This window comes from Chionomys nivalis, chromosome 2, assembly GCF_950005125.1.
Source record: "Chionomys nivalis chromosome 2, mChiNiv1.1, whole genome shotgun sequence".
Taxonomy (NCBI): domain Eukaryota; kingdom Metazoa; phylum Chordata; class Mammalia; order Rodentia; family Cricetidae; genus Chionomys; species Chionomys nivalis.
The window spans coordinates 22,267,195-22,280,615 of NC_080087.1; the positions used below are offsets into that span (position 1 = coordinate 22,267,195).

At 39.3% G+C, this 13,421-nt stretch overlaps 1 protein-coding gene across 1 annotated transcript in view; it reads right to left on the reverse strand.

Annotated features, from left to right (window-relative positions):
- Positions 1-2,409: 2,409 nt before the first annotated feature.
- Adgb (androglobin) overlaps positions 2,410-13,421 on the reverse strand; it is a 115,138-nt gene continuing 104,126 nt past the window's right edge. The window contains exons 31-35 of the mRNA XM_057761945.1: positions 13,261-13,372; positions 10,827-11,030; positions 7,098-7,188; positions 6,260-6,443; positions 2,410-2,728 (exon numbers count right to left, since the gene is read on the reverse strand). Coding sequence (XP_057617928.1) covers positions 2,540-2,728; positions 6,260-6,443; positions 7,098-7,188; positions 10,827-11,030; positions 13,261-13,372 — 780 coding nt within the window. The 3' untranslated portion in view covers positions 2,410-2,539. The remainder of the gene's footprint in view (positions 2,729-6,259; positions 6,444-7,097; positions 7,189-10,826; positions 11,031-13,260; positions 13,373-13,421) is intronic.

Sequence of the window (13,421 nt, forward strand, 5' to 3'; positions counted from 1 at the left end):
GTATCTTACAGGTTTTTATTTGGTCCGATTCACAAGAATAGTACAGTACACAAAGTTTGTGTTGAATGGGTGTCATTTTTTCCCTTATCAAAATCTTTATTTTCCTTTCCATGTTTTCCCCTCATTTAACAGTTTTGAGAAAAGAGCAAGGTATGGGGTACATGCAAAAAGATATATCTCTGTGAGTTCCAGGTCAGCCAATGCTACATAGATCCTGTTGGTATGGGAAGTCCTTCTGTCTATGTGTTGCTTTTATTGGTTAATGAATAAAGAATCTTCCTTGGCCTGTGATAGGGCAGAGTAGAACTAGGCAGGGAAAACTAAACTGAATGTTGGGAGAAAGAATGGTATAGGAGTTCTTTTTGTTTGTGGGTTGCTTTCATTGGATAATAAATAAAGAACTGCCTCAGCCTAGTTAATAGGACAATACTTAGGTAGGCAGAATAGACAGAACTGAATGCTGGAAAGAAGGGCAGAGTGAGAGCCACCATGGATCTCCTGCCCGAGATGGACACTGGTTAAAATCTTGCCAGTAAGCCACAGTTACATGGCAATATACAGATTAATAGACATGGATTAAATTAAGATGTAAAAATTAGCCAATAACAAGTTAGAGCTAAGGGGCCATGCAGTGTTTAAATGAATACAGTTTCTATGTGATTATTTCAGGTGTAAGATAGCCAAGCGGCCAGGATGACAAGCAACCCACTCCTCCTGTTACAAAAGAAGGTAGAATCAGGGAAATGCCATGGAATTCCCAGAGAGGAAAGATACAAGCAACCGCTGAAACTTGCCGGTAAGCCACAAGCCTCATACTAAAATAAAAAAAATAGAAATGCATTAATTTTAGATGTAAGAGCTAGCCAGTAAGTAACAAGAGTCAAGCAGTGATTTAATTAATACAGTTTCTGAGTGATTATTTCAGGTCTGAGCAGCCGGGAATGAACGAGTGGGCTCCTACGACACCCTATCTCAAAAAAAGTAAAAATAAGTAAATAATAAATATAAAGGAAGAAAAGAAACAGGTTTGCTAATCAGTCAGTGTATAGACACAGAGTATAATGTTTCCATGCAGACACTAGCTATTGCAATGGCTCTCCTCACCTCAGTGGTCCACTCTCACCAGATGGATCTGGAGCTCCATTAAGATTAAGAGTCTCATGCTCTACTGACTGAGAGTGCTGTGGGACAAGGGTCTGTACCTTGTCACTTGTATTTTAGATAAATGCCGATTGGCCTAGTATAACAGGCTTCTTATTAACTCTTATAACCTATATTAGCCTATAACTTTTGTCTATGTTAGCCACATGACCTTTTCTGGCGAGGCAGTCACAACAGTCACATCTTGTTTGTTCTTTGTCTGGGTGACAACTGCAAACTGAACTTTCCTCTTCCCAGAATTCTCTTTGTCCCACCTCTACTTCCTGCCTGGTCACCCCTCCTATACTTCCTGCCTGGCTACTGGCCGATCAGCATTGATTTAAAATACAAGGAACAGGGTACAGATTATTGTCCCATAGCAGATCACAGAGGGTTGTGTTTGTGACTTCTGCCAGGTCATCATGCTCAGTATGATTCTTGACACCTTGTCAGTTGCACTAGAAACATTTTGTTTAATAACACTGTACTAAATTTCAGCATTAAAAATGGTACAATTATGAAGAGTCATTATTAATCTTCTAATACTTTTGAAATAAACAATGAATACTTATTTTCATTGATTTTTTTCAAAGATAACCCTCTTAACCCATTTAGGATCTTGTTTTGCTACCAATTAAAATTGAGGGGCCTGGAGAGATGGTTTAGCCTTTAAGAGCACTTGCTGTGTTTGTAGACCACCTGAGATCACCTCTCAGAACCCATAAGGGGTGGCATATAGCACCAGGCAATCTGATGCAATCTTCTGGCCTCTGAAGGCAGGTCACTTATGCAGACATACACACAAACACATATAAAATAATTAAAAATAAAAATATTTAAAATTCAGGGCTGGGAAGATGTTTCAGTGGATCCAAACCAGTGGCTACAGGAGTCAATGGATTGAGTAGGAATTCCTGAAATATATGTATGCCATGTTTGTTAGCACATGGCAATCCTGGTGTTCATATGGTGAGACGGGGAGTGAGAACAGAATTATCTCACCTAGAAGCCTGTGGACTAGCGAGCTTGTAGTACAGCAGCAGAAACCAGATACCATGCTCAAACAAGGTGGAAGAAGAGACAGACCCTCCAAAAGAGTTTCTGACCCCTAAATGTATATCAATGGGTGTGCACACTTACACACACACACACACTATACGCACATAAATTTAATACAAGATATTCAAAATGTAACACAATTTTATTTACAATCGAAACCTTTTTTAAAGCAATTTTAGTGAAATTAGAACATCTGAGATACTAGTGAACATTTAAATGAAGAAACTGAGTGGAAAACATTTTCTCCAGTTTCAGTTGTTCAGTGTTTCAGCAAGAGGCAAAGTGGTAGCGCCTTCAACACTCCGTCCACTACAGAAGAGAGTGCCACAGGACCTCTCGGTCACTTTTTCTTTCCCGGCTTCTTCTTCTTCTGTGAGTCAGAAACTGGAGACTTCTTCTCTGACTCCACCTTCATTGCAGCCTCCTGGGCTGCCAAAGCCTCCAGCCTTAAGCGCTCAGCCTCCAGTAACTTGTTTCTGTATTCTTCCCGGATGTCAAGGATCCTCTGCCGGGCTTCATCTACTGAATCCTATTCCAAAACAAACCCAAGCCAATCAGTCTCACTGATAATGATGCATAAGCAGCAGGAAAATAATACGTTTTCTTTATCCTGTCCTTATGCTAACACATTAATGGGGAAACTCACTGAAGACGGGAGCGAGGTTTGTCCTTGAACGTTTAGGAATATGTGATACAAAGGGCAGAGACATTGGTAGACATTCTGTAGTGGAACTTTGCCTTAGATGAGTTCAGAATCCAGCTGTCCCCCACACAGCAGTTGTGCTCGGGAGATTACTAGGCCTCACCTGTGCTCTAACTCTGACAAGACACACCAGGACTGTGCTGCAGGCCTTCTGAGTAAGAACAGCTAACCTCTTATCTTTCTTTCATTCTCAACATGGTAGATAACAGTACTATCTAGGACACCGGCCACCAGTGTGTAGCTACATTCAAGATCAGTTCTTGATTCTGTTCCTACTTAATCGTCTCTTCTGCGGTCAGCTGACCTCTTTCGGCTCACTGGATGTCACATTAGTAATTCATGCTCAGTCTCGCTAGCTGTCCTCGGGACTTCTTGCTGCTTCCTCATCTTCTCCTTCCTCTCTGAATGTGGAGAAGGCCTCACTGTTGTTGACTGCTTCAAACCCAATACAGTGGAATAATAAGGATTAATGGATCAATACTGGAATAAAGAAAACTTTCTATAAATGTCAGCTTTCTCTTCATGCTAAATTCTTTGAGGGTTTTCCCCACTGTTCTGCAACGGGTATGATTTTACTAAGAAGCTGGAATAGCTGGATGCCAGAATCAAACTTCACAATGCATTTGATGGAATAAACTTACTGTAACTTCCATAAAATTGGATTCCTAGAACAAAGTGCACTGGCATAAGATAGCAGTATGTGCACATTGGAAAGAGTGAGTGAGCAAGATACAAACATCTTAAGGATGTTCACCAAGTCAGTTGAACACATCCCAGTAAACTTCTGAGGGGTTTTGAGAGAGCTATTCTGTCCTGCTTGATAAGAAATGTATTATTCTTGTGTTTCTCTTAAAATGGCTTCAGTCAAAATGAGGGTGTTTATTTATACCCCACACTTGAATGACTGGGCTCTGAACCCAGGGTCCCAGTTAATATTTCTTCTCTACACATCCTTATCTGTTGCAATAGCTTGGCTTCTAAGCACAGAAGTTAAGTCCATAACCTTGAAACTCCCTATTTCTGATAATGTATTATGTTCTATTGAATCTGTGCGATTTAACAGTCATTAATTGATTCTCATTCATTTATGAAACACAATTCCTTTTCTTCCCTTTTGAAAGTATAAGAACAAACGAGAACCAAGGCCGTTTTTATCTATAGTCTGTTCTCTAGGAGAGATAGGCTTAAAATGCATTCATATTTTATTATAAATATATTAAGCTTTCATTTTAAATAATAAGGAAGTAACAAAAATAGGAAAATAACTTAAAAAATCAAAACCAGGCATGATCATACCATTAGTGCAATCAATAAATATTTCCCCTTTCTTTTTTCGGCTCAAGGTAACATGGCCCTCCATATTAGATTGATAGATTTACTATAACAAAGTAACAGCAACCAGGTAATTATTTTAAAGTTCTTTATGTTGGTCAATCAACCAAAGTTGACTCCATCTTTGAAGTTCTTAGTAAACTTGTGATTTCTTTAACCAATAAAATTTGAATGGAAATAATTGCTATTTCTGGACAGACGCAGCATGACCCAACTGCCATGCTCAGTTCAATGTGGTCACAGCAGAGTTTCCACAAATGATCTCTTCCAGCCTCATTCAGTATCTTAGTAAACATTAGCAGAACCCACTGCACTGCATTAGACATGTGCCTAGGACAAGAAACGCCAGGGCTTGGTGAGCTCAAGCCTCTGGAGCAAATCTGACTATTGCCTGTTTTATTTTGCTTTGTTTTAATAAAGTATTGTTTATTTGGTGTATTCCCATTTAGTTAAGTATTAACATTGATTATGTGTTAATATTGGTAAGAAGAGGTAACTAGAAGCAGTATATATGATGAACAAATCGATAAACAGTCAAAGATCCCACAGAGGAAAAAAATTCACCCCCTTTTGTAGAAAACAAGTTTACCAGATCCTGCATTAGTCACTGAAATGGTGAGATTGTTTGTTACCACAGAAGAAAACAATTTATCCTGAATGACAGAGCCCTCTGCCTGCTAAGGACAGACCACATCAAAGAATGACAAAGGCTGAAGTAGCTAACTAGATCAATGAGGGATCTGTAGAAAGACCCTGACCAGAAACCATGATGGGCAGCAACTGAGCTTCCAATAGATTCTCAAAGTAGACTACATGGGCTTTGATAATGGATCACTGGTGAAGACTGACAGGCAGGACTGTCTCAAAGGTTTCTGCTCTGAACAAGAGAAGTTGCAATTGTCAATTTCTAAGATGACAATGGTGAAGTAACATGTTTTTCCTGAAATGAGAGAGAGGGCTAAAATTGCTACAATTAATATTTGAAGATTTTTGTTTGAAATGCCTATTGAACAAAACAAAGAGATACCTAACGAGCAGATTCCTCCATATCAGTAAGCAATACTGTGGTGGAGGATCCAGTATTACTATGGCTAAAATACTTAGAAAGGTCTATAGCTCCCCGTCTATGTTTGTGTGTGTGTGCATGTGCACGCATCCATGTGCACATGCATATATATGTGTCTGCCTATATCTGTGTGTGTAAGAGTATGTGTAATGTGTGTAAGAGTGTGTCTGTATGTCAGTGCAGTGTATGAGTGTATGAGTAAGTGTGTGTCTGTGTGAGCATGTTTGAGTGTATTTGCATGTGTGTCTGTGTGTTAGGGGAGTGAGAAGAAAGCAATACGTCTCTGTCATTACAGATGGAAATCATTCTTCCACATTTACTGCATCTTTCCATTCCTGTCATAGTCTTGTCTTCAAAAATTAATCTGTCTCCCACTGCATAGAAAACTTTTCTTTGGAGGTGTCTTCATAAAACACCTCTACACTGCTACAGATGTGTGTGTGGCGGGGCATGGGGGGCGGGAGGCACAGAGATAATGGTTACCACAGTGAAAAGTTGTGGTTTTGATCTGTAACTTTAAGCCTAATTATCATTGTCCCACTTCATTTTCACTTCATAATGTCCGTGGTGCCGGCCTGCTGGGCTTGTGGGATATCCTGCGAAGATGCTATGAGTAAACAGGCAGATTCTAACGCATTTTCGACAGCCAGCATTGGGTCTGCCTGTCTCAACTCAGGTCACGAGTGCTCACCCTGTAATTTTATACATTCACAAATAGTGTTTCGTCCTCTCTCACATTCATTCCATCTTAAGATAGATTCCTATTATGATAGGCTAGTGGGATTTAAGGAGGCGGTGAGTGAAAGGAGATCTATGGATGGATGCCCAGCCTTTCTGGGAGGTGATGAACTTCAGAGTCGGATACTATGAATTCTTTCTACTCAGATGTGTAACTTTGCTTTCTTTTTCCTGTTACAAAGGAACCTTACAGATGTGGTCAGAGGTGCTGCTAGACTTACCCGCATCTCTCCATATGTTTCTAGAAGCTGATCCTTTAGCTTAAGACGTTCTTCTTGATCAATGTCTCTGATGCTAAGGATTCGGGACCTATACTGCCGGAACTGGTGGAATTCTTCTGCCTTCTGCATTGCTTGCTGCTTGTTCAGTTCCTTTGTTTGCAGCACAGGCTCGTCACTTGTTTTCCTTGATATCAAATGTCAGATGAAATAAGAGCATCATTTTTGAGAGTTTGAAAGTAAATAATACTTCAGAATGTGAATTAATTTAGAATTGTGTTAACAGTGAGCTGGGCTGAATCAAATTAAACATGAGAGTTAGTGGAATAAAAGATTAATTTTTAAAAATTGGGTTAGGTACTGTATATTGACTCATTGATATTTTAGAAAATATTATGGGAAGTATCTGATAAATCATTAGATAAGGTGACTATGAAACTGGTTTCAAAACTATGAGAATTGTGTGGGTTTTACATCTAAATTTATCAATTTCACAAGAGATGACATTCTCAAACAAAAACATGCGCAACAAGCTCTATTGATCCTATTACTAAGCTCTGAAGAAAATGTGACTTCATTAAATACTAGTCGTGGGAAGTATGAGAACTTTATGTAGGTTCAGATTTTTTACAAAAGTCACTTAAAAGAGTTGATAATCAATGTAATAAAATATTTGAGAAATATAAGATGAATAATCTTGTAGCTTTAAAGACAAACAAAATGAAGACATATTAAGCATTTAATTTCAACTTTTCAGTTACTTAGCAATTACCAATTGGGGCTATATCTAAGATTTTATAAACACACTTGTCTGCATTAATCATTTTTGCTAAAAACTCACCGTACATAATGACTGAAGTCCACAAATTCTAGTGCTTTTCGAATGAGTCGTGGGGACGTTTCCAGAACTGTCTGAGATCGTGGACGAGGTACTGTTGGAAAGCAAGCACAGGCTTCCAGAAGTAAATAGCTAAATCGCTATTATATTTCCTTCTGGTTGAAAACAATGCTTTCTGCTAAGAAACAATCCTGTACTTTTGTTACTATTTTTTGAAAAACACTTATGAATTTTATTTCATATTTATCCTTTTGTGTAAATTTGTCTATAGCTAAGTAAAAGAGGTAAAAATATGAATATGCAACATCAGAATAGTAACAAATTCTTTCCTATTTGCAGTTAAATGAGGGAGGAAAATAGCCTCTTATTTAAATTGCAAAGTTTCATTGTAAGCAAATTAAATGATCCAAAATTGAAAAAGCTTGAAAAATGTCTGGAAATCATGCTGAACACTATGGGAGTTGGAATTTAAATGTACATAAGACGTGTTATTACACCTTTCTCTGGATTGAACAATATATAAAATGAATACACTGAAGATCAAAGGACCAACTTTTACTCCATACACCCACAGGGAGCTACATAAAGAATTTTAGCCTTTGGATGATAATGACCTTTTGACTTTTCCAGACCACTACGTCTTTAAAATAAAAAGAGAGCATCATTTTCAAGCAAAACGAACAAAAAAACCTACCTCATCTGAAGGATACATGCAATACTTTTAAAATAAATCTAGTAGGTTCTTGGATCACCATAAAACCCAGTTTTAAGACATTTGCATAATTCAGACCGGTTCCTGTCCTTCCATAGTCAGAGTGTTCCTTCCCCCAGAAGCTCCGGGCAGGCCAGTCATTAGTCTACATTGGTCAACCTAGGTTTGTTTCCTAAACATCTCCTATAAGCAGGAATGAGTTGGGTCACGAGGTAAAATAATGGCAGTTAACCTCTTAAGGGATTTTCAAACCACAGTAAGTTTTTATTTGTTTCTTTCTTTCTTTCTTTTGATGTGCTAGCATGCATATGGTGCATGCACGGAGCGGGGGCGGGGGAGCAGAGGATGGCTTTTGGGAGTCAGCTCTCACCTTCAACCTTGGTAAATCGGGATTTCTCTTATTGCTGCTGCTGTACATCACACTACGGCCAGCTGGCCAGCGAACCTCCAACCCGTTCTATGCCCACCTCCCATCTCCAGCAGCACCAGGAGGACAGACACACGACACTGCATCTGACTTTATTGTGGCAGGCAGTGAACTCAGATGGTCAGGCTTACATGGCAAGCAGGTACTTTATCTCACTAACCCAACTCTAGCCCTCTACCCAAAGTGACTGTGATTAAGATCATGATAAAAGTTGTAATTACAAAGAAGAAAATCTTTCCATTTCATTCTCTATGTTTTCAATTCTTATTTCTAAGAGTAGTTTTGGAATCACAGCGTTACTGGAGTTACTCAATTTAACCCTTCTCCAATGCATGCACAACTTTCCCCATTGTTGATATTTCCCAAGGGCCACCATCTCCCAAACACCATTGTTTACTTTAGTGTTTACTCTAGGTTGGAAATATTGTATGGGTTTGGATAACTGTAAGGAGCCGTGGATTGACATATCATTGAGAGAACATTCTCTGACCCAGAAAGGCTCCAGGCACGGCTGCTTTTTCTCTCATTCATCACCCACTCAACTACTGATCCTACTGATGGCTTTCCAGAAAGTAATGGTGTCGTCTTCCCTGATTGCCTCCTTTGCTTGCCTTTTCTTACTTCATGGGCCATTTCTCAAGTAAGACATAGGTCATATGGATACCAATTCTAGTATTACTGAACAGAAAAAAAAGTCAAAAACTATCTTTAAGGTCTGGAATAAGACAAGGATGCTTACATTCGTCACATTCAACATAGTCTGCAAGGGCTTACCAGAGCAACTGGGCAAGAGGAAGAATAACAAATCTTACGGATATTAGAAAAAAACTGTGTCAAACAAAATATACCTATACAGAATTTCTAGAGCTAGTGAATTAGGCCACCAGGCATTCATCCTTGTGCATGGATCCGTGAAACCCTGTATGGATGGCTTAGTTATCACAGGACCAAGTTTCTGATTGACAGACTGACTTTGGCCCAGCCTCCCTGAGTTCTTGCCCTTTATTCTGTTTATGTGGCATATCCAATTTAATAATCTTTTAAATTATATTTACATCCTTGGTGGGAATCCAACTTGATCATAGTGAATAATATTTTTAATGTGTTGTTGTATTTGCTTTGTCAGGGCTTTTACAGATTTATTTTATTTTAAATTGTGTGGTGTGTGTGTGTGTGTGTGTGTGTGTAGGGAAGCATACAGAAGCTTCTTCAACAGGAGGCTTCCACTATGGCTGTCCACCTTACCTTTGGAGACATGGTCACTTGCTGAGCCCAGAGCTCATTGTTTCAGTAGACTCCCTGGTCAGTGAACTCAGGGATCCACATGTTTCCAAGCTGCCACGCACGCGAGGGGCAGACCTGAACTAGGGTCCTTCTGCTCCATAGCAAGTACTTTACCTACTGAGCTGTCCCCCAGCCCAGGCCCTCATCATCTCTGTAAGCTGCGTGTCCAGAAACTTGCCTATCTATTTTAGGTCACTGCCGGCAAACAGTTGTTCATAATAATCACTAACACCACTTTTGTATTTCTCTGCTGTTAATTTTAATGTCTTTCTTTCCACATCCTATTTTTGCTTAATTGAGTCCTCCCCCCTTTTTAAAGTCAAGTGTAGGTATTCATTCATATTTTGATTTTCAGTCTCTAATTCATTTATTTCTGCTCTGGTTTTTACTTCTTTCTTTGTAAATTTGAGCTGCCTTTGTTCTCAGTACTCCTGCCCCATGAGCTGTAGCGATCATACTTTTTGGAAGGTGGCGTTCATCCTTAAAGACTCCCCTCTTAGCCTTGCCCATGTTTGATGGTTTCCCTATGTTATGCTACCATTTTCATTTGTTTGAGAATAGTTTTTATAATAAGCACTTGCATTTCCCACTATTCAGATCACATTGGTATTCGTGAAAGCAGGAGATAATACGTTTTTCTTACACAGCTCCTTTTCCTCAGCCACCATTTGTACTACTATTGGCATGCTGCTTATGTGTCAGAAGCCAACCAGTACAGTTTTCCAATTACTTTCAAATCAATTAAAAATTTGGAAATACGATTCTGATTTCTTCAGACATATATCTACATAATGAGCTTTTCTTGTGGATCTGAATTACTTTCTGGGGTCATTTTATCTTAATCCAGACACTTATTTTAAACCATCTATTCTAGACTCACATCTATTGGTGTTTGTCTTCAGGAAGATGTACTTATTTTTCCTTAATCACTTCCTCCTTTTTAAGTTTGCTTTTTTTCAGTGCTTTAAATTGAACTTAGAACTTTGCATGTGCTAGGCAAGAGTTCTACCACTAAACTATAACTGTACTCCCATTTTGACTTAAGTTTTTAACAATGGTTTTTAACTGGATAAAGAATTCTTAGTCAATAGTATTTTTTTTCTAATTTCAGCATTTACTATAGGCCTTGTTGCGATGAGAGAACTCTAGATTAATATCCCAGGGAGCCATGCTGTGGTGCCAGCTGTGACAGGTGCACTTTTTTTTTCTATTTTGGGAGCCCCAGTTTCACATGTGTGTTATAATCTGTGGATACTGCTGTTTCAAAGTCAAGTGTCCATCTTACCTTACCAGCCAGATCAGAACTCACCAACAGTCTCCTTAGGTGCACTCTGCTCTTTCTCTTCCTTCCCTGTTACAGACGTTTTGCTGTCACTGCCTGAAGACTTTGACAGGTCCTTGATGCTCTTGGACAGCTGCCACTTCTTCCAGAGCAAACCTCCTGCTGCCGGCGCTGCAGGTGGCGGCACTTCTTTGGTGTCTGCGTCTTTCCCAGCACCTCCTGCTACTTCTCCTATAGCATAATGTATACGTTCCTGAAAAAGAATAACTTGCACTCCGCGAAGTCACTTGCAAAACAAATCTAACAAGGCTTGCTTCTAGGAGCTCAGATTTGGAGACACAATTTCATAGCTTCGTAGTGTCTAACCTACAGCATCGGGGTGTCAAAGCATGATATGACTAGTGTAGGCATGAGTGTGTAGTGAGCCTGGCAACCTCTTGGAATATGAAAGCCACATATAATCAGAAGCTTTTAGAAACTGGGACAATATTGACAGAAGTGAGGTTTTAAGTATTGGAACCACTGTACATAGGCAAGGCACTTCTCTTTGGGAAGGGACTAGTAAGACTTGGCATTAAATTTTCTTAAAATAAAACTGAAGGGGGTTCTTACTTGTGAAGATCCTAAAGCTAGGAGGATTTTCCTTAGTGGTGATTTTAACAGTGACTTCTAGGCCATGAAGAAACCATAATAACCAACCCTAAATTTCATGTTAACCATGCACTCTTCTCCTATTTATTCATCCATTGTAGGTGATTTACTTTGCATTATATTCTAATTTGAATGGAATGCAGAGTTTGGGATGTGAATTGCTTCTGCCTCCATATAAGTTTAGAGCAGTGGTACTTGGATATAGTTGGGCATGTACGAGAAGACAAATGGTTCAAAGGAGGGCCAGGTCTGAGTGCTTGTAGGGTCTCTTGTTTCTCATGAATGTAGAAATATTATTGAGATTTTCTCTACCTTGGAGATCAAGAAGTACATCAATTAGTTGGTGTATAAATGCCAAATAAAATATAGTTTGTCTTCTGTATCACTGGGCTTTGTATCCATGGATTTAGTCAACTAACCACTAATCAAGAATTTGTTAAGGCAGGGCTGGAGAAATGGCTCAGTGTTTAAGAGCACAGGTGCTTTTCTAGAAGACCCATATTTGAATTCCAGCACCCATATGGCAACTGGCTATAGCTCTAGTTTCAGGAGATCTGATGATGTCTTCTGGCCTCCTTGAACACCAGACACACATGTGGTATGTAAACATACATGCAGGAAAACACACACACACATAACATAAAAAACATAAAAATTAATAAATTAATACAGCATTTTAAACATATATGGTTAAAGGATGACAGATGCCCACGAGGGTAAAGTAATGCTTGCTATGTAAGTCTAGTGATCTGAGTTCAACTCCTGGGGTCCATGTAGAGGAAAAAACTGACTAGCAAAGTTGTCTGCCCTCTATACGTGTAGTGTGGCGACCATCCTTCCAGCATGCACATGCACAAACACATAGCATAATAAGTACTAAACAATTTGAAATATGTAGTTGAAAATGTTATTTTGTTATCTACTGCGTAGTTAGTTCTATGTTAGTTTTACTGGTGATGAACATACACATATACATAAATATATATATACACATACATATACACATTGTTTGCCTTTATATTCTCTAAATGATATAGCATAACAACTACTTATAAAGCACTTAGATTGAATTATGATTATAAGAATTATGATGATAATTTAAAGCATGTAGAAAATGTGCATAGATTGAATGCAAAGACATCACCATGTCCTAGAAGGGTCTAGAATGCCTGTGTATTTTGATAGACATTGTAGGTCTTGGGAGTGATAACCTTTGGACACTAGGGTCAACTGTAATTTAAGAAATGCAAGTTTCCAAGCCATGACAAACGTTCCATATAAGTAGTTATCGTCATTATGACTATCTTATTATTATTTTTATTCTTCTTAAGAAGGAGCCAAGTTTATGGCAGTAATAGGACCGCCTCCAATTCCACATGACTACCATCACACTGAGTAACCACTCGTTTCATCTCTGCTTCCATCTTTTCCTTATCTTTTTTTTCCTTTTCAAGACAGACTCTCCTGTAGCCCAGGCTGGCCCTGAATCCACTCTATAGCTGAGGGTGGGCACGAACTTCTCAGCCTCCTGCCTTTACCTCCCAAATGCTGGGATTTCAGGTGAGTGCCACCGTACCATATCCTTCAACTTTGCTTAATTAGGGAAAATCACCTCTGCTCATGTGTGGAGAACGGGCATGTGAGTCTTAGAAGAGAAAGCACAAGCGGTTTGATAATCAAAAGGCTATTCATGTCCTGATGTGAAGCCCCATGGCCTTTCACCATCCTGAGTACCAGAAACTCTGAAATAATTCCTTGTCACTAAGGAGGCCCTGCCAAATGCCTGAGAAGTTGGGTGGCCTCCACTGACCTTCTTCTGTGCTTTTAATTTGAGTCTGGCTTGCAGACAAAGTTTCTTGGCCAGGGACATCAGATGGCTTCTTGATGAACCGGTTGAGGTACTTCAAACGGGCCTGTGCAGCCTGGAAGACAGACGTCAGTCATCCTGTGTGCTCATTGAAAAGCAGCAAA